This window comes from Bos taurus, chromosome 2, assembly GCF_002263795.3.
Source record: "Bos taurus isolate L1 Dominette 01449 registration number 42190680 breed Hereford chromosome 2, ARS-UCD2.0, whole genome shotgun sequence".
Taxonomy (NCBI): Eukaryota; Metazoa; Chordata; class Mammalia; order Artiodactyla; family Bovidae; genus Bos; species Bos taurus.
The window spans coordinates 59,961,061-59,981,791 of NC_037329.1; the positions used below are offsets into that span (position 1 = coordinate 59,961,061).

General features: G+C 39.4%; 1 protein-coding gene across 1 annotated transcript in view; it reads right to left on the minus strand.

Moving 5' to 3' along the window:
- Positions 1-20,731, minus strand: part of THSD7B (thrombospondin type 1 domain containing 7B) — a 911,067-nt gene that overhangs the window by 450,313 nt on the left and 440,023 nt on the right. Inside the window, exon 10 of the mRNA XM_015475729.2 lies at positions 463-592. Within this exon, the coding sequence (XP_015331215.2) occupies positions 463-592 (130 nt within the window). The remainder of the gene's footprint in view (positions 1-462; positions 593-20,731) is intronic.

Below are 20,731 nucleotides of genomic sequence, written 5' to 3' on the forward strand. Positions count from 1 at the left end.
TGACAAAAATTGAGAACCAAAACCATTTTTGAACTAAAATAAACAACTGTTCAGGCAGTAAACATTTGTTCTTAGTTCTTGATTACAGGCTTTAGGATGAGAAAAATAGAATGAGGTAAGGTGTGTGTGTGTGTGTGTGTGTCTAGTAAGGACCTCAACCTGCATATCTTTGAATCCTAATCCTGAAAACTGATTACCTGGGTGGCTGAAGTCAAACAGCTCAACTGCAATCAAAATCTGGCTGTTACCTTTTTTGTTTTAAATTAGACTTTCATACTCTTTACTCTCTCAAAACATACTCCAGAAAAGGGGAAAATGGTGAGATATTTGAAGATAAAAAAAATACTACCTCTTTGTATTTCTCACTACAAGTGTTTCATATAATTACCACATACTATATAAGAGCAAATAGGTCATGGCTTATACTAAGGTCTAATGATTATTTTGAAAGTAAGTAATTACCGATATGTGGAGCACAATGACACATCTTCACACTCTCGCTCTTCAAATAAGGTATCTGGGCATTCTTGGCCTCCGTTGGCTGCTTCTTGGATGATAATCCTATATCGAGACTGTTTTATTGTAGCATTTCCTGAAGTAAAGGAAAAATAAAATAATAGTGCCCTTTTATGTGGAGGCAAAGAAAAGTCCAGGGATAGAGAGCAATTTAATAAAGAAAAAAAAGAAAAAAGAAGAACCTATGGAAAGACTACCTGGGAAATGAGAATAATAAGAAAAGACCAGAGATTAATACTCAACCTTACTTCTATGAGAAAGACACATCACACTTACTGTGATTTCAAATCTGTATGTTCTAATATGGGAAGATTGTTTCCCACTGATAATATATTTTAATTAATCAGAATCTATATTATATTTTGCATATATTTCAGCATAATCTGAAAGGCCCCTGAAATACTCTTTGATCTCAAAGCAACAGCTCAGGGGGTTAACGTTTTACTATTAGCAATTTTCTCCCTCAGGTGGGGTACTTCCTTCTTTAGGCTACTTTTTACTATGCAAACACTTATTAAAATTAATACATTACTCACATATTTATTAATGGGAATTAGTTTATTAGATTTCTTATTCCTCACAACCTGAGGTAATATGTGTACAATTGGAATTTAGAGAAGAGGCAGTAAAATTACAACAGAACAAACATTATCTTCCTGGTTATTTTGCTGACCCACAGAAGTAGTAATAGGCACCTGGATAAAAAGACAGCTGATGTTCACTCTAATGTGTGGGGCATTCATTTCATAATCTTTAGATGCCTTCTAATCAACAACTACTTCCAAAATCAATGACAGTGCTTAGCAACTATTTCAATTGCCATGTGTAAGATACTGTGCTCGATACACAGATACAAAGTCTTGAATTTGCAATGAAATGGAAAGAAGAAGAAGGGGCAGACAGACACACACCTAGTCATTTGGGCTTTGCAGAGTGAGATGCGTCAGACACTGGCACAGTATTAGGAGAGTACAGAAGAAAGCATAGTCATGTGGGGAAACCAAAGACAGTTCCTAGAGAAGGTGGATTTTATTCTGGCATTGGAGGGATAAGTAGAAAAACAATTTTTTTTTCCAAAAAGCAAAACAAAAATACCAGATGATATTGCTTATATGTGGACTCTAAAATATGACACAAAGGGACCTCTGTGAAACAGACAGACTCACAGACATAGAAAACAGGTTTGTGGTGGTCAAGGTGGGGTGGCGGGGGAGAAAAATCAGGATTTTGGGATTAGCAGATGTATATAGGATGGATAAACAAGAAGGTCCTCATATAGCACACAGAACTATACTCAATATTCTGTGATAAACCATAATGGGAAAAATATATTTTTAAAAAGAATATATATATATATATGAATCACTTTGCAGAAGAAATTAACATAACTGTATTTCAATAAAAAAAAAAGAAAAACATAAAGTCTGAAGCCATTGCAGGTCAAAGAACCAGTGTGAGAAAAGACACAAAGCTGTAAGAGTGCATGGACTTCACAGAGAAAGAGAACAGAACTGCATTCAGGAGGGTGTATGTGTGTGGGGCTTGTGTGCGGGAGCTTCTGGTGGCTGGAGGAAGAACACAGAGAAGGTTATAAAGAATGGAGAGGAGACGCCTAGGAGAAAACCAAATTAATTTTTAGGTTTAAGACAGCTAATGAACCTAATCATACAAAGAAGGAAATTTCTATAGCCAGCAAACTAAGTGGAGCCAAAAAAAAAAAAAAAAGGAGCTTTTACTAAAATTATATATTCATATGGTTTCTCAAAAATAATTAATGCAAAAAAGACTTCCTATAGTGAGAAGCAACAGACCTACATGCCATTCCCTGTCTTCCTCCTTCCAGAACATTCTGAACTCTATCTGTATTTAGTTCTTCTCTGGTTACCTCCAAATCTATAAATAATATGTACATGTCATCACTAGTTGTTTTCTTAACTTTAGACATCATCTATTGACTTTCTTCTGTAATCAATGAATATTTTTTTCCACTACTGTTCAACTTTTTTTTATAACTGTATCACGATTTTTATGCCTCTCCTCATTATTTAAAGGTTTTATATAACCTGCATTTTTTTCTGTCCCACTTCTTACTCCCATCCTCCATCAGATCAGCCACTATGTTTCTAAAGAGTCTTTCCGGGCAGATGAACTTCCTTTTTTATTGCCATCCACTTTCTGCTATATTAAGTCCTGTCTTCCTGTGCTGCATGGTCTGTTTCTATGCTCTTCAGTCTTTGTCCACTGAATCTTTCATAAACAAGTTTAGATCTCTCAACCACTGATGGAACTCTTTGTTTTTGACAAAGAATTGGGAATTTTAAAATCCATTTCTACCACTTTAATGAGATTATGAGAAGGGGAGACTAAAAGTTAGGGAGATGCATGAGGCCTTTGGGGGCTTCCCTTGTAGCTCAATCAGTAAAGTATCTGTCTGCAATGCAGGAGACCTGGGTTCGATCCCTGGGTCAGGAAGATCCTCTGGAGAAGGACATGGCAACCCACTCTAGTATTCTTGCCTAGAGAATCCCATGGACAGAGGAGCCTGGCGGGCTACAGTCCATGGGGTCACAAGAATTGGATGCGACTTAGCGGCTAAACCACCACCACTGCCATGAGGTGTTTTCCATCTGCTGCCTTTTTTGGCCCTTCTTTGCCAACATCTGTTGGATCATGGAAAAAGCAAGAGAGTTCCAGAAAAACATCTATTTCTGCTTTATTGACTATGCCAAAGCCTTTGACTGTGTGGATCACAATAAACTGTGGAAAATTCTGAAAGAGATGGGAATACCAGACCACCTGATCTGCCTCTTGAGAAATCTGTATGCAGGTCAGGAAGCAACAGTTAGAACAGGACATGGAACAACAGACTGGTTCCAAATAGGAAAAGGAGTACGTCAAGGCTGTATATTGTCACCCTGCTTATTTAACTTATATGCAGAGTACATCATGAGAAACACTGGACTGGAAGAAGCATAAGCTGGAATCAAGATTGCCCGGAGAAATATCAATAACCTCAGATATGCAGATGATATCACCCTTATGGCAGAAAGTGAAGAGGAACTCAAAAGTCTCTTGATGAAAGTGAAAGTGGAGAGTGAAAAAGTTGGCTTAAAGCTCAACATTCAGAAAAGGAAGATCATGGCATCTGGTCCCATCACTTCATGGGAAATAGATGGGGAAACAGTGGAAACAGTGTCAGACTTTATTTTTGGGGGCTCTAAAATCACTGCAGATGGTGACTGCAGCCATGAAATTAAAAGACGCTTACTCTTTGGAAGAAATGTTATGACCAACCTAGATAGCATATTAAAAAGCAGAGACATTACTTTCCCAACAAAGGTTCATCTAGTCAAGGCTATGGTTTTTCCTGTGGTCATGTATGGATGTGAGAGTTGGACTGTGAAGAAGGCTGAGCACTGAAGAATTGATGCTTTTGAACTGTGGTGTTGGAGAAGACTCTTGAGAGTCCCTTGGACTGCAAGGAGATCAAACCAGCCCATTCTGAAGGAGATCAGCCCTGGGATTTCTTTGGAAGGAATGATGCTAAAGCTGAAACGCCAGTACTTTGGCCACCTCATGCAAAGAGTTGACTCATTGGAAAAGATTCTGATGCTGGGAGGGATTGGGGGCAGGAGGAGAAGGGGACAACAGAGGATGAGATGGCTGGATGGCATCACTGACTCGATGGACGTGAGTCTGGGTGAACTCCTGGAGTTGGTGATGGACAGGGAGGCCTGGCGTGCTGCAATTCATGGGGTCGCAAAGAGTCGGACACGACTGAGTGACTGAACTGAACTGAACTGAACTCAGAGATCCAACCACAGAAGGTATGTATTAGTGGCTACCTTGTCCATTGGCTTCTGGTCAGCTTTGGTCAAAGGTGGTTTGGGGCACACAGTGTAAAGATAAAAGTTGACAGAGGAAGGGCAGACAGAGAGAGAAGAAAGATCAGGGTACTTATTCCACCAGATTTCATTGTCTAAATCACCTCAAAGTTGGTTCCCTTGCTCCCCAGAGCCACAGTTCTAATGGAGCGGTAAAAAGTAAAGTGAAGTCGCTCAGTCGTGTCCAACTTTTTGCGACTCCATGGACTGTAGCCCACCAGGATCCTCAGTCCATGGAATTCTCTAGGCAAGAGTACTGGAGTGGGGTGCCATTTCTCACCTGTAACTACCTTCTTCGAGATCTTCTAATAGCTCCTACAGGTATCAGCTTTCAGGCTCCCAACTCCCTAGCCAGCTACTATTAGTTTCCATTAACCCTGTCCTCTCCTTTGTATTATAAACTGTTCCTTCATTGAATTTTCCCCATTTGCGTGGGCCACCTATTTCCTACCAGGACATGCTTATCAAATCAAAGGACAGTTGCTATTATTTGACTGAGAAGAATGCTATAATTAACTTCTTTTTAATGTGGTTAAGGCCCAGTGAGGAGTATAGAAAAAGAAGGCTAAGAAGGAGGGAAAAAAGTATAATTAAAACAGTTCTACATAATAATATGCAAGCTATCTTTATCGGGGTGGGGACAATCTGGATAAATAATTGTGCCTTTAGGAAAAAGTCTCTCTCCTCCCCACCCCCAGTTAATTCCAATTACATTGTACTTACACTGGTAATTATTGTTTACCCTCAGGATGTGTGGGATTGTGTGTGTGTGTCTGTTTGCTTTGTCCAAGTGTTAAGAGTCCAGAAATAACCATTGAAGACAATAGGAACAATTAAGGGGTTGACTTTATCCCATATTGAGACAGAACATAGATCAATGCCTCTCCTTTCATAGGACATACATACATACACACACACACACACACACACACACACACACACACACATCCACACACACACAACCACACACACCACACCACACACACAGAGTGCAAGCTCACACTTGATGTATTCTTCCTTATCGTGTAATTCCAGGTCAAATAATTCAAAGTTTTAGAAAAATAGTCACATTGATTATCATACTCTATAGATCTCGAGGTGAAGGTTGAGAAGGATACACTCTATGGGCAAACTAACTTTTAGAACTGAGGTCACATTTTTCCAGAGAAAAAATTGATTGGCACCACAGAAATTAAGAATTATTTCATGTCTATGAAGAGAGAGAGAGAAAGAAATAAGGGAGCCTCTTAATAAAGGCAAAAACCCCCAGGATCTATGAGACACCAGTTAAGACTTTCTCATTGTAAGTGAACATGTGTTTCTTGAACATTGGACTAGTCAAATTTAGCTGCTGCTGCTGCTGCTAAGTCGCTTCAGTCATGTCCCACTCTGTGTGACCCCATAGACAGCAGCCCACTAGGCTTCCCGTCCCTGGGATTCTCCAGGCAAGAACACTGGAGTGGGTTGCCATTTCCTTCTCCAATGCATGAAAGTGAAAAGTCAAAGTGAAGTTGCTCAGTCGTGTCCGACTCTAGCGACCCCATGGCCTGCAGCCTACCAGGCTCCTCCGTCCATGGGATTTTCTAGGCAAAAGTACTGGAGTGGGGTGCCACTGCCTTCTCCAGTCAAATTTAGCACTCAGGTTTAAAGGATTTTCCCCTTCCCTATGATGTACAGTGCTTCAAATTATGACAACAGAATTGGTTTTGCAGAATGGACATGATTTAGCTGATGTCATGGGAAGTCAAGAGCAGGCAGGTCTACACTTGAGATGAAGCAGCCAATCGTCTTCTCACACATGAATTTTGAAGGCAGCATGAGGGTAGTAGCTTTGTATCAAAGTAGGACAATACTTTCAGAAATGTGAGAGGTGATTAGCAACAAAAGGAGTGGACGCTCCTGACAGCACCCAAGATCATGGCTTGAAGCCAGACAAGAGAGGATGAGCAAAAGGCCAAGTAGAAGCTCTCAGGAAGTGATGTCAGTTTCCGTTGCCTTTGAATACATAAGAAAATGATTTCTGAGAGGTAATATTGAGATGCAAAGATAATGGCTTTGCAGGAGGAAAACATTTGTATTACATATGTACCTAGAACATGTTAGATTTCTAAGTGAATTTCTTTTTTCTTTTATTATTATTATTATTTTTTTTACTTTACAATATTGTATTGGTTTTGCCATACATCAACATGAATCCACCACAGGTGTACATGTGTTCCCAATCCTGAACCCCTCTCCCTCCTCCCTCCCCATATCTCATTCTTTTACTACAACACTTTATGAGGTTGGTATTATTACTATTGTTTTGTTATTGGCATTATTGTTATGGTACCCATTTGACAGACATGAAAATGGAGGTCAGAAGGGGTCAATAATTTCTACAAAATATTTTCCACAAAATAATTTCCTGTCTAGGATGAAAAGAATGGCTAGGTAGATATCAAAACCCATGATTTTTCCATAAAAGAGACTTTAGAACAAGATGAAGAGAAAGAAAGGGGCACTCCAAGCAGGAGTTCATGCCACAGGGACTCTGCTATTCCCAAGGGACACTTCTTTCCTAATCAATTCTTCAACTGTACCCTGTTGGCAGAAAGCTCCAAGTATCATTGAAAGCAATGTTCGTAGGGCTTTGTTGATGCTTTCAACCTCATTAGGCCTATGAAAAATACCAATAAATGAAAGTGCCTGTCTGCAAACATAAACAATTGCTCAAGCATGATTATGGCTCATAAACAACTATTCTACATTCAGCTTTAATTTACACATACTTTATCATTAATAGGTCATTGAACATAATTAAACTTAAGTTATTAATTATAGTCAAAAGACATAACATTTAGAAAAGATGGCAACTTAAAGATCAACAGCCGTGTTTCATAAGGAAAGTATATGAGTGGACTGCAAACACTGAGGGATATTTAGAGATTCTCAGTGAAGTCTTTCCTAGACAGATGGTAGCCAAGGTGGAGAAAAACAGTACCTCTGGATGACTCACAGCCAGGTAAGCTGGGGCACATCACACTGACCCAAAGAGTCAAGGGTGTTGAGCCCTGATACCAGGGTTATTCAATCAGAGATTTGAAATAAAGACTTTAACCTCTATATTTCCAATTGATTTGAAATGTGAGAGCAGGGAGCAAGTAGAGCATGGTGAGCATCAGCTCTGGCTGATGGGGAGGCAGGTTTGCAAATGCTCCCAAAGGAAAGAGGATGTGCGTGTATTACACTGCCATGTGTAAATGGACAGCTAGCGGGAAGCTGCTGTGAAGCACAGGAGGCTCAGCTCAGTGCTCCGTGATGACCTAGATGCATGAGGTTGGGGGTTGAGAGGGAGGTCCAAGAGGGAGGGCATACATACATATACATAGCTGACTCACTTCATTGTACAGCAGAAGCTAACATAACACTGTAAAACAAATATACCTCAATTAAAAAAATAAACAAATAAAAAGAGCATGTGCAAAGGGGATGCAGGATAGATGGATATCAACAAATCATGGAAGTTTTTCCAACACCAATCTGTAGAATTTTGATGGTACATTGATAACAAATGACCTTTCTGGCTTTCCCTGGTTTCTCTATTGTTTCAGTTACTAACAGGTTTAATGGATTTCAGCAACCCACTCTGCTTCTAGGCACCATCATCCTGCTAGGCTTACAGACTTGTAACTCTTGGTTGCCACCTAGTGCTCTTCTTCTTCCTCCCCACTTACACACCCAGTTCACCGTTAAAAACAAAACCAAAAGTCTGTTGATGATTCCTCTCTAACCAGTAGATCTTGAAGCCAAAGGATGGTACCAGTGATATTTTAAGATCTGTATCATATAAACAAGCCAATGCCTGTGTGTGTGCTCAGTTATGTCCAACTCATGGACCTTCGCTTGCCAGGTTCTTCTGTCCATGGGATTTTCCCAGGCAAGAATATTGAACTAGGTTGCCATTCTTCCTCCAGGGATCTTCCCAACCCAGGAAATGAACCTGTGTCTCTTGTGTCTCATGCGTTGGCAGAAAGATTCTTTACCACTAGTGCTACCTGGGCTTGTAAACATCCATACATTAAATACATCCTGGGGTGGAGTTACGACTCTAGTGCATATTAGATTTCAGACAATTCCTTTAATCACTCTGAACCTCAGTTTCCTTGGCTATAAAACAGGGTGACTACAAGCTCCTATTTCATATGACTGTTTTGAGGATTAAATGAGACACACGTGTAAAGCATGTCAGCACTGCTGGTACAGGGAATCTTCTCCAGAGTCATAAAAGTTCATGAGAGAAAGTGAGAAGGAAGCGTTTAAGAAAAGAGGAGGATAAAAGCTTCAATAGTTGAGGCTTTTTCTAATTAAAATAAAAATGTGGCAAAACAGTCTTCTGTACAATGGTGGGTCGCATTCATGTTCTGAGCATCTAAAGGTGGACCGTGAGTGGCTTGAAATCATTCCATGTTTCTGGTAAATTAAACTCCAACTACAAGGCAGTTAGCTCCGACCACCTTCTGATATCACTGGAGAGGAATGGGTAGGGGGATCAAACAATCCTGTTTGCTCAGGACAGTCTTCATTAATGCCTATTATCTTGGCTTAAATATTAATAGTTCATCTACTCACTGTCAGAAAGACCATCTACTCACTTTCAGAAAGGCCTCTGTATAAAAAACTAAATGATAACTCAGAAAAAGACCATCACCTCCATGCCAATGCAAGAAAACAAGCACATTTTGTTTCTCACTGCACCAAAGGGTTGCATTTCAAATGTGTGGAAAATGTAGACTGCCTTGTTCTTAAAATTATCTATTCAATCTGATCATTGATCTCGTTATCTTATGCCACAGAATTCTGCTTGAGATAGCAGTTCATGCAGTTGAAGAAAACTGTTTTGTGCCTAAAGCACACTTCCTTATAAATCATAAAATTAAAAAGTAAAGGGAAAGAAGAATATAGGGCTTACTTCAAAGTAATCAACTAGACCTACTTGATATGTGTCATTATAATAGAAACATCATAAATAGATGCTATGTAACTACTGGGAATCAGCACTGAATCAAAGTGGAGCATCAGAGGACCAAGTTTCACTTGGCAAAGATTCCAAATGGTTACTAAGAAGTCTGTTTCTAAGTCAGTTCTATAGACAGAGGTTGTAATATTGCATTAGGCAGTCCAGGTTCATGAACATCAAATCCCCTAAAATGTAGATTCTGTTTACTGATTCACTATACATAAGAGAATACTCCCTTCTACCTTATTCACAACCGTTTTTGAGATTTGAAGCTGATTTCCTTTTCAGAAAAAGTACCAAACCAGGATTCAACCATCCCAACTTTTTCTCACTTAAATTTGGAGAAATACATACTGTGACCCTGAGTTCTCAGAGGGACCACATACAGTGTTGTCATTACTGATAAATATTTTATCATGTATCTGCTATACATGGAGCTACCAACATGTTTGGTGCTAGGGGTAATGAATCTGCTTAATGCAGGAGACCTGGGTTCGATCCCTGGGTTGGGAAGATACCCTGGAGAAGGGAATGGCAACCCACTCCAGTATTCTTGTCTGGAGAATTCCATGGACAGAGGAGCCTGACAGGCTATAGTCCATGGGGTCGCAGAGTTGGACACAACAGAGTGACTAACACCACACCATACCATACATGGAGGATACATACCTAAGTGCTATGTGTTACACTGACGTGTACATATATGTAGTATTAAATCTCCCCAGTAAAGCAGAAGTGAAACATGATTGAGAGATGATAATGTAGACGTTCTCCATAGTTCTATAAGCATTCAGAAAAGACAGTTAAACATCATATTTATTTTCCAAAGGCCATCAATCTGGTATGTTCTCTCTTTGCTCAAGGGGGATTAGAAGGTTTAAGTAGTAACAAATGCAATGTCCTAGAACAGCTATGAGTAGGAAGCTTTTATCTCTTCCTCCCTATTCACCTTGGTGCCCCATATATAGAGCAAATACATCAAAAGCAGCCTCTTCCCCCAGAATTCCCCTCCAGCTTGCAACTCCAAGTACTTCAAAATGAACACTGAGTGTAAAAGAGAGAGTGGGAAGTTGCTAAACAACACAGGAAGCCCAGACTGGCACTTTGTGATGACCTAGAAGGGTAGGAACAACAGACTGGTTCCAAATAGGAAAAGGAGTACGTCAAGGCTGCATATTGTCACCCTGCTTATTTAACTTATATGCAGAGTACATCATGAGAAACGCTGGACTGGAAGAAGCACAAGCTGGAATCAAGATTGCCAGGAGAAATATCAATAACCTCAGATATGCAGATGACACCACCCTTATGGCAGAAAGTGAAGAGGAACTAAAGAGCCTCTTGATGAAAGTGGAAGTGGAGAGTGAAAAAGTTGGCTTAAAGCTCAACATTCAGAAGACAAAGATCATGGCATCTGGTCCCATCGCTTCATGGGAAATAGATGGGGAAACAGTGGAAACAGTGTCAGACTTTATTTTTCTGGGCTCCAAAATCACTGCAGATGGTGACTGCAGCCATGAAATTAAAAGACGCTTACTCCTTGGAAGGAAAGTTATGACCAACCTAGATAGCATATTCAAAAGCAGAGACATTACTTTGCCAACAAAGGTCCGTCTAGTCCAGGCTATGGTTTTTCCTGTGGTCATGTATGGATGTGAGAGTTGGACTGTGAAGAAAGCTGAATGCCAAAGAATTGATGCTTTTGAACTGTGGTGTTGGAGAAGACTCCTGAGAGTCCCTTGGACTGCAAGGAGATCCAACTAGTCCCTTCTGAAGGAGATCAGCCCTGGCATTTCTTTGGAAGGAATGATGCTAAAGCTGAAACTCCAGTACTTTGGCCACCTCATGTGAAGAGTTGACTCATTGGAAAATACTCTCATGCTGGGAGGGATTGGGGGCAGGAGGAGAAGGGGACGACAAAGGATGAGAGAGCTGGATGGCATCACTGACTCGATGGATGTGAGTCTGGGTGAACTCCTGGAGTTGGTGATGGACAGGGAGGCCTGGCGTGCTGCTATTCATGGGGTCGCAAAGAATCGGATATGACTGAGCAACTGAACTGAACTGAACTGAGAAGGGTAGGATGGGGGTAAGGGAGGGAGGCTCAGGAGGGAAAGGATATATATATAATTATGATTGATTCACATTGTTTTATAGTAGAAACTAAAAATTTTAAAAAATGAATGAGCCTGTTTATATATGGATAAAATTAAAATTGCAAAGCTTTTTCTTTTAAAATTCCCAGGAATGCTAAAAAAAAGGCTCCAGGATATCCATATAGATCTTTCATTTTGAAATGTTGCCTGAAAAAATATATTCTATGTTCTTAAATTTTTGTAATCATCATTCACTTTGCAACAGAGGTCAAATTCAATGGCTCTGCCAATAGACAAGACCTCCACAGCTCTGGCTTCTAAGCCCAGTTCATTACTGAATCATTATATGACCTTGCACATCGCACTTCACCTTTCAGAACTTCAATTTTTTTGCTTGTCCTATATGGATAATATTGTCAAGCCAATTCACAAGGTAGTTGATAGGAATGTTTAATTAAGTGAGATTTAAAGCAATTTTAAAATGTTATATATGTTATATATAATATATACAGAACCACTAGATTTAATGCAAGTCTTTAACATAGATTTCAAAAGGAACAATTCATGTTTACATCTGCATGGGATGACAGTCAAGGCAAATAAACACTTTCTTTCTATAGCAGGCACTCATGGAGGCCTAAGCAATAGTTCTAATCTCTGCAAGGAGATCAAACCAGTCAATCCTAAAGGAAATCAATCCTGAATATTCACTGGAAGGACTGATTCTGAAGCTGAAACTTCAATACTTTGGCCACCTGATGCAAAGAACTGAGTCATTGGAAAAGACCCTGATGCTGGGAAGGATTGAAGGCAGGAGAAGAGGGGACAACAGAGGATGAGACAGTTGAATGGCATCACTGACTCAATGGACATGAGTTTGAGCAGACTCCAGGAGTTAGTGATGGACAGGGAAGCCTGGCATGCTGCAGTCCATGGGGACACAAAGAGTCGGACACGACTGAGCAACTGAACTGAACTGAACTAAGGACTATTTCCAGTTTCCTTACTTGCTACCCTCAACTACCAATGTACTTAAAATACCAATGTACTTAAAATATCTCCAATCTGGAGAGTTAACCTTCCAAATAGTGACCAGTCCTTCCTCTTGCTAAATATCAAAACTAAGTCCTGCATAGCTAATCTTGCCATGCATGGACTCAGTCCATGTGGTTCTTAACCCTAGCTGCATATTAGAATCTCAAAGGGTGCTTTTATAGATTCCTAATACCCCTCAATCCAAACCATTTAAATCAGAATATCTCAGGGGTGGGGCCCAAGCATTGAACTGTTCAAAAAATCTCCAGGGCAGAAAACCACTGATTTAGCTCATTGACAGCTAGCATCTCATATTCATCCAGTATGTAAAATAGGAAAAAGAATGCAGCATGCTTAACCAAGCAATAGAAAACAAATGAGCACCAGCTAAATCAAGGCTGCTGTCAACACATTTAAAACCTGCCCTCTAGCCAAGTACATTATAATGGGTATAATTGGAAATGTGTGCTAAAAAGAAGGAGGGTTAACAAAACTACTTGTTGCTCTTGTCTTTTCCTCATGCCAGTGAGTGAGGAAATGACAGGGATTTATATTCCCCCCAACCTAACTCCTTTTCATTTTCACAGATGAAGTGTCTGGAGGTTGCCTGCCACAGTGCTCCCTAATGTGTTGCACTCTATCAACACCAAGACTGAACTATGCTGCAATGCCATGTTGCACTGTATACAAGCAGGTTTTAGGGGGACACAGATGTCAGCTAAGACACAGGCTCAAGAAGCTGTCATCATTATTAGGCATGGATCCACAACTATACATTAGAAGAATCCTTTTAAATAATGCGTGTTGCCCTAGCCCATTAATGCTTTATGCTTTCATGGGCATGAAACAATGATATCTATGACCAGTCTTGTGCAGACAGCCAGAGGACAGAAGCGTTTCCAGTTCAAGCTCATGTGTCATAGCACAGTAAGGACAGAGACTTCAGAACCTTTGGGGATAGAAACTTTAGAACTTCAGATCCCCCAGTCTTTTTACAAGAGAGTGAAGTGTAGCATTTGGCCATTTGCAGTATGGAGTCTGACATCTTTAAATGCATCATCAAGCATGATGGCTCAACCACATAAATCCTGGTTTCTGCAACTTTTTGCAACATCCATTCCAGGATGTATCTACATGCAAAGTGCAGGGAATCAATGTAACATGCAAGGAATCAATCACACATTAATATCAGTTGTGACATTAAAAGTTGGTTTGGGAATAGTGGTAGGATACGTTAAAGGAAAATAACCATGAGAGCAAATAGGCAAAAAAGGTTTTGCATTTTCAACTATAAATTCTAGAATAATGTAGACAGAGTCTCTTAATAATCCCTTTTATATATTAGGTTTGTGCTATCCCCTGTCTTACTATCTTTATTATTTTGCAATGTCAACATAAAGTCACTAGGTTTTGAAACTCCTTTTTTGGCTTAGTACTGGTGGGATAACATGACTTCAGTGAATCTAGAATTCCAGGTTTATGAACTTGGAAAAATTATTTATATCCTGGTATATCAAAGGGAAATAAGGTATTTTATTCTAATAACTAGAATACCTTGTTTGGGATTTTTAACAAGAACACTTAGGAAAAGAGATGTAAAGCAGCTCAGCATTTGGCATTTGGTAATGATGCTGGGAAAGATTGAGGGCAGGAGGAGAAGAAGGTGACAGAAGATGAGATGATTAGATGGCATCTAACTCAATGGACATGAGTTTGAGAAAACTTTGGGAGATAGTTAAGGACAGGGAAGCCTAGTGTGCTGCAGCCCATGGGGTTGCAGAGAGTCAGATATGACTTAGCAACTGAACTGACATATATAAAATTGTTCCTTGGTAGACAAGTTAGTGTCGAGAATGGGGCAAGTGTATTTCCTCTTCCTTTTTATCTAGATAACCACTAAACTTCCTTTGACACTGAACAAAGTCTTTCTTTCAAGAAGTCTTTCCATCCTACCCTCAGCCAAGGCGCTGTCTCCCAAAGCTCCCACCTCTCTATAAAATCCCCATAGCACCCGACTGTCTTGTTCTGTCTCCAAATAGGAAGCCTCTCCAGGTTTTGCTGTAGTTTGTAAAACCTGGTTTACAGCTGAAGAAAGATTGCTGAATGAATAAAAAGATGAAGTGACAGTCACGACTGCGTGAATAATATGAACATCAACCAAATATTTGGTTGGAAATATTAGTTTCTGCCCACAAGGCAGAGAACATGTATGGAGAAACTCTGCTGGCACAGGAAAAATATATATTACTGGTGAATTTTTAATTCAGTTTAAAAGTATCTTTTTAAATTTTGGAAATGTTCAAACATATCAAATAAACCCAATGTTTTCATCCATCAGCTTTGATAATTATATAACCAAGCTTGTTTCATCTATACCCTTACCCATTTACTCACACTCAAGTTATTTCAAAGACATCATATGGTTTTATTTATAAATATTTCAGAATAGATTCATAAAGGATAAGAGCTCTTTTTTTAAAACACAACCGTAGGAATACTATCATATATAGAAATATTACTATAATTTATCCCCAATAAACATAGGAACACTTTTATACATAGAAATATTGCTATCTGTAATCCCCAAATACCTGCAAATACCCAACTGTCTTTGGACTATAATTTGGGTCCCAGTTGTCCATTGGATTACAATTGGTTGATATGTCCTACAGGAGTCTCCTTATTTTTGTTTCCTTTGTACTTCTTGTTGAAATAATTTTAAAATATTTTATAAATGCATTGCTAAAAAAATAGGACATTCAGGAAAAATTTTGGTGCACTGATTTTTGAAAAATATCTCCATTGCTAGTTCTAAGAGCTTGTTTTTTAATGGATGTGGTAAATCAGATAACAAGAGAGAAATCCTGTAGCCAGAGCACTCCCGACTCCACACATACACACACACACATGCACACACACACACACACACACACACACAGCCTGAATCCCTTCATGTGTGAACCAGGAAATCACCTATGCTGACAAACAGAAAGAGTAGAGATGCTTGTCTGTTTTGGCCTTATTTCCAGAAGGAATCAAGGGAAAAAAAAAAAGAAGTCAGTCAGAAATTTCCTAATCAGATGCCTTCTATTAATACATGTGTGAAGCTAGAATTTTTACTATTCTATATAGAAGAATAATAAGATATAACTGTTTATAAACTGTTCTGGATTATTCTGAAAAGGGACTATTGAAATCCTCTAAGGGGGAAATACTGTTCTAGAATTTGAGAATACAGCACAAGAAAAAACATCCCCCTATTCATAGACTTTACATTTTAATGGAGAGAAAGACAAAAAATAAATGTCAAATATTTAGTATTTTATATGGCAATTAAATGCTGCTCAAAAAAAAAGAAAAAACAACAAAAGACAATGTAGAAAGAAGTGCTAAGGAAAGTGTGTGTGTGTTTTGTGGGTAATTTTAAGCTTAAAAGCCTCAATAAGAAAGGAATATTTGAGCTGGAACATGAAGGAGGTTGAGGCACTCATCTGAATAGTATCTAAGGGAAGAGGAATCTAGGCAGAGGGAATAATTTTGCAAAGGCCCAGAGTAAAAGAGCAAGGGAAAGAAGAATGGCTAGATCACTGGCTATATTGGGGTGCAAAGGGAAGAAACAAAAGGTCAGTGACTCCATATAGAAAAAGAAATTGGATTCTTTTTTTAAATTTTATCTTTTGGCCACACTGCATACCATGTGGGATCTTAGTTCCCTGACTAAGTACACAATCCATGCCCTCTGAAGGGGAAGTGCATAGTCTTAACCACTGGACCACTAATGAATTACCCTAGAAATTGATTTAATATGATACATAAAATGAATTATTACAGATACACATAAAATTTTCCAAAGATAAAGATAGGGTAAAAGCTTTATGTCTTTGAGATAACAAGACATATCCTAAAACACAACAATGAAATCGATTATAAAGTAGATGATTGGTAAATTCAACCTCACTGAAATTAAGCATTTCTGCCCACTGAATGACTAGCCTCACCCTGAATGGTAATTGTTGCATTACAGGGAACTAACTAAGCTTCACTCTCCAGGATACAATCTCCAAAACAATAACAAAAATGATCCAAGCACTTACTATGTTTCATTCACTTGCCAAGTATGAATCACTTAGTCCTCATTATAATCCTAAAACACAGTTCCTCTCATCATTCCCATTTTGCAGGTTAGAGAATAGAAGTACAGAGATTTTGTCCTTTGTCCAAGGTGCCAGGAAAGTGATAGAGTAGATTTGAAACCCAGGAGGGATCATTTAACCTTCTCAGCTGAGCACAGGAAGAATTGTGATCCAATGCAACAGTAATCTAGCAACCTGGGTTAATGTCATAGTTACAGGATATGACAACTGTTCTCAGGAATCAAAACTTAAAGTCAGTGAGGAATCTGACCCCTACAGAAAGCCAGTGAGAACCAGGGCAGCACAGTGGGCCTATGATCTGTGTGAGTTTGCACAGGCTCAATGGGGCTCTTGGGGCTCTTAGTTTAATGCTCTCCCACACCTTAAACGTGTTAGTAATTTTAGAACAAGGTACCCACATTTTCATCTTGCACTGGATCCTGCAAATTATGCACTGGTCCTGGTAATAATAGATGATGGTATGAAATAGTGAAGGCTTCTTTGTCTTTGGGCTTATCTTACTGCTTGGAAGTATACACTCAGAAGGATGATCAGGAAGGATCTGCTCCATCCTGGAGTTCCTTACTGTGTTTCTCTCTTACCACTGACATCTCTTGAGCTGGAAAGAGGATTTGCATAATCCTCCAGTTATGTGAACTCCACAGGATGGGTGGGGAACTCTGGGTCACAAAAACATGCTATTAAACAATGTTGAGATATGGAAATTTATATGCTTACCTACATATTTTTATTTTTTTATTTGATAAAACAGAGTCTCCTTATTTCTTAGCCAGATAATTGAATAGACTCATACTTTTCCCATTGGTTTCCAATGCTGTCTAACCTCATTATTTTCTGTACTTTTCTTTTCCCCTTAAAACACTAAGTCTGATTTTATCATACCCATGCTTCAAATTTAAATTGTCTACCAGAATTCTGGGTAATGTCCAGACTTTTTAGAATAGCATAAATCTCTTCATGAGTTGGCTCTTGACTGTCTCTCTAACCCTATTTCTTATCACTCCTGCATATGCATTACACAACCCAAGCATTGCAAGCTGCCTGTAAGTCATTTAATTAAAACAGATTTTCACATTGCCAAGCCTCTTTACACATATCCCCATCTTTAAGATAATTGTACCCCCTGTTTACTGGGAAACTCCTAATTTGCTGAATCTTGTCTCCTTTAACCACTTTGCTAAGGGAAGACATTCTCCTCTTGTTTGCTGAATATACTGTGCTCACTCCCCTTAGTTAAAGAAGATGCTTACACATTTGAATGCCCTCATAAAAAGCCCCCTGATTAAAGTAACCTCATCTTACTTATCTTAATGTTACTGGCAGTAGCCACAAAACCTGGTATAGTAGGTCCTATGCAAACTTTCACTGAACTAACGATATCATCATTCATTCAATAACCATTTAGGCACTTTACCACTTTGTGGCTGCCACTCTTTCGTGTGTCTAAACAGTGAACAAGACATAGAACTTATGGTCTAGTTGGGAGACCATAGTACTTAGGGCCTAGTTGGTCTAGTTGCCCTCACAGGGCAGTGCAGTGAGAAAATTAACATGGGTTGATGAACAAGAAAGAGAAATGAAAGATGATTCCTATGATTGTCAAAGACTTTGAAGTATGGCATATGAACTGAAAACAAAACATTGATCAAAAGGCACCCATGCAAAAGGCTGGAAGAAGAACACAATAGGGAGAAGAAACAGCAAATGAAATTCTGAACAAGCTTGGTCAGAATTGAGGCCAGCACAGTGGAGGTAATTGAAAGAAATGGTGGGAGTTAGTGCCTGAGTTCACAAAGTTGCTTAGCAAGAGAGAGCGAGGGTGGCGCCCTCCTGATGATTTCGTCCATGTGAAGGGAGCTCCACTTCTACAGCCTTCATCATCCCTGAACTCTCATCACCTCCCAAGAAGGAGAGGTGCCTTTTTTGGGAATGCTGCTGCTGCTGCTGCTGCTAACTCTCTTCAGTCGTGTCCGACTCTGTGTGACCCCACAGACGGCAGCCCACCAGGCTCCCCCATCCCTGGGATTCTCCAGGCAAGAACACTGGAGTGGGTTGCCATTTTCTTCTCTTGGGAATGATGAATGGCACCTAAATCACGACTTTGGGCGAAGGAAGTGGGCATATGTGGCCCTTCTTTCTCTCACCATCTCTTTCCTCATAATACATATGCTCAGAGGAGGCATATATTCTGATCTGTTCTCAGCCACACTCATTCAAGTTTTTAGGGGCTCAACAGGGGCTGTGACCAGGCCAGGTAGTTAAGTCTGTTTAATTAATTCTAGGGTTGAGAATCAGCTGATATTCTGATCTCCCTCTGCTTTGATGAACTCAATTATTACTGAATCAGAGTGAGGGAGAGTTAGGTAAGAAGGATGGACTTCCTCAAAGTCTAAGACCCTGTGTGGGTTTCTTGGTCATGTATAATGTTGCTTCATATTTCAAGCCATGTAATACAATATTTACTAAATTCCTATTATTGTCCTTCTAGAAAAAGGTGTGTTCTCTCTCTCCTTCTCTTTCTCATTTTCTCTTTAAACATGCACACACATTCCCTTAAGTATCTCCTGTTTATAAAATAGATAATTTTTATGGCTTACACTTGAGTACTCACAGATCCTACAGCTTAGCCAGGGGAGACAAATTATGAGTGGGAGGACAAGGTAGGGATTATCAACTGAGCAACTATTACTGGGGCAGCCTCTTCACAGATGGAGAAGGCAATGGCACCCCACTCCAGTACTCTCGCTTGGAAAATCCCATGGATGGAGGAGCTTGGTAGGCTGAAGTCCATGGGGTTGCGAAAAGTTGAACATGACTGAGTGACTTCACTTTCACTTTTCACTTTCATGCATTGGAGAAGGAAATGGCAACCCACTCCAGTGTTTTTGCCTGGAGAATCCCAGGGACAGGGGAGCCTGGCGGGCTGCCGTCAATGGGGTCACACAGAATCGGACATGACTGAAGCGACTTAGCAGCAGCAGCAGCTCTTCACAGAGGGTAAGAGAACCCTAGGAACCAAGCTGTCTTGCTATGCTACACATTATATTTTTGCTAAAGATGAGCAAACAGATTCTCAGAGAGGTTATCTAAATTTCAGAACACACGACTGAGAAAAGGCAGCATCAGGAGTCTGCTGTGTGTTAGATTCCCAAGGTCTTTGAGCTTCTCACACTACACATAAACAAATTAGAAAGAAGCTCAAGACAGGATATAATTAAGTGTGAAATGGAATGTAATCAAATATCAGTTGAAAAAGTGCTGTGGTTGTTCAGCAGTGTGGGAGGTATTGTTGATTCAAGTTAGATCATACCTCCCACAGAACTTGTCATCACACCCATGCAGGCTACATTTGGACCCTGGCTATCACCCATAAGGTCTCCAAATAAAGTTATGATAATATGCATGATAATACATATTTTAGGTATCAGAGCAAACAAAATTAAACTTGGGTTTCAAATGGCAGAGGATCTATCATTCCTAGCATACTTATTTTAGGATATTTTCATCCTTATCAATGAAACCATGTTATTCAGTAGCTACTCTATCTGAACCATCTCCATGTAGTAACTTAATCATGAATGAACCTCAAGAGATTAGCAGGATATTCAGTGACACTTTTTCTACTGAACACTTAAAAGTTGGTTGTCCAAACCATTAACCACCTGCTTCATTTTGAGTATGGATTTCATATCTTCCTGATTTGCTACCATACATAAATTATTTGATGTCCTTATAACATCTGTAGCTCCAAACTGATATATTAAGATCCCAACATTAACTCAACTTTAGGCTTTGTTTTAGTAATACAAATTAAATCATTCAAAAGCCTACCATCATATTAGCTAGTCCAATGAGTCAAAGATTGCCTGAAACCACACTCTCATTGAAAGTCACATTTACATTGGATCAAAGCCAAGGAAGTGAAAAATAATTAATTTATCCTTTTTAACTGTAGAAAACTATTTAATAAACTGAAAGTAATACCCAAGCTAAAGCAAAAGCAATTTATTCTATTTCTTTGTAGAAAGTACACTGAGAGTCTAAAAA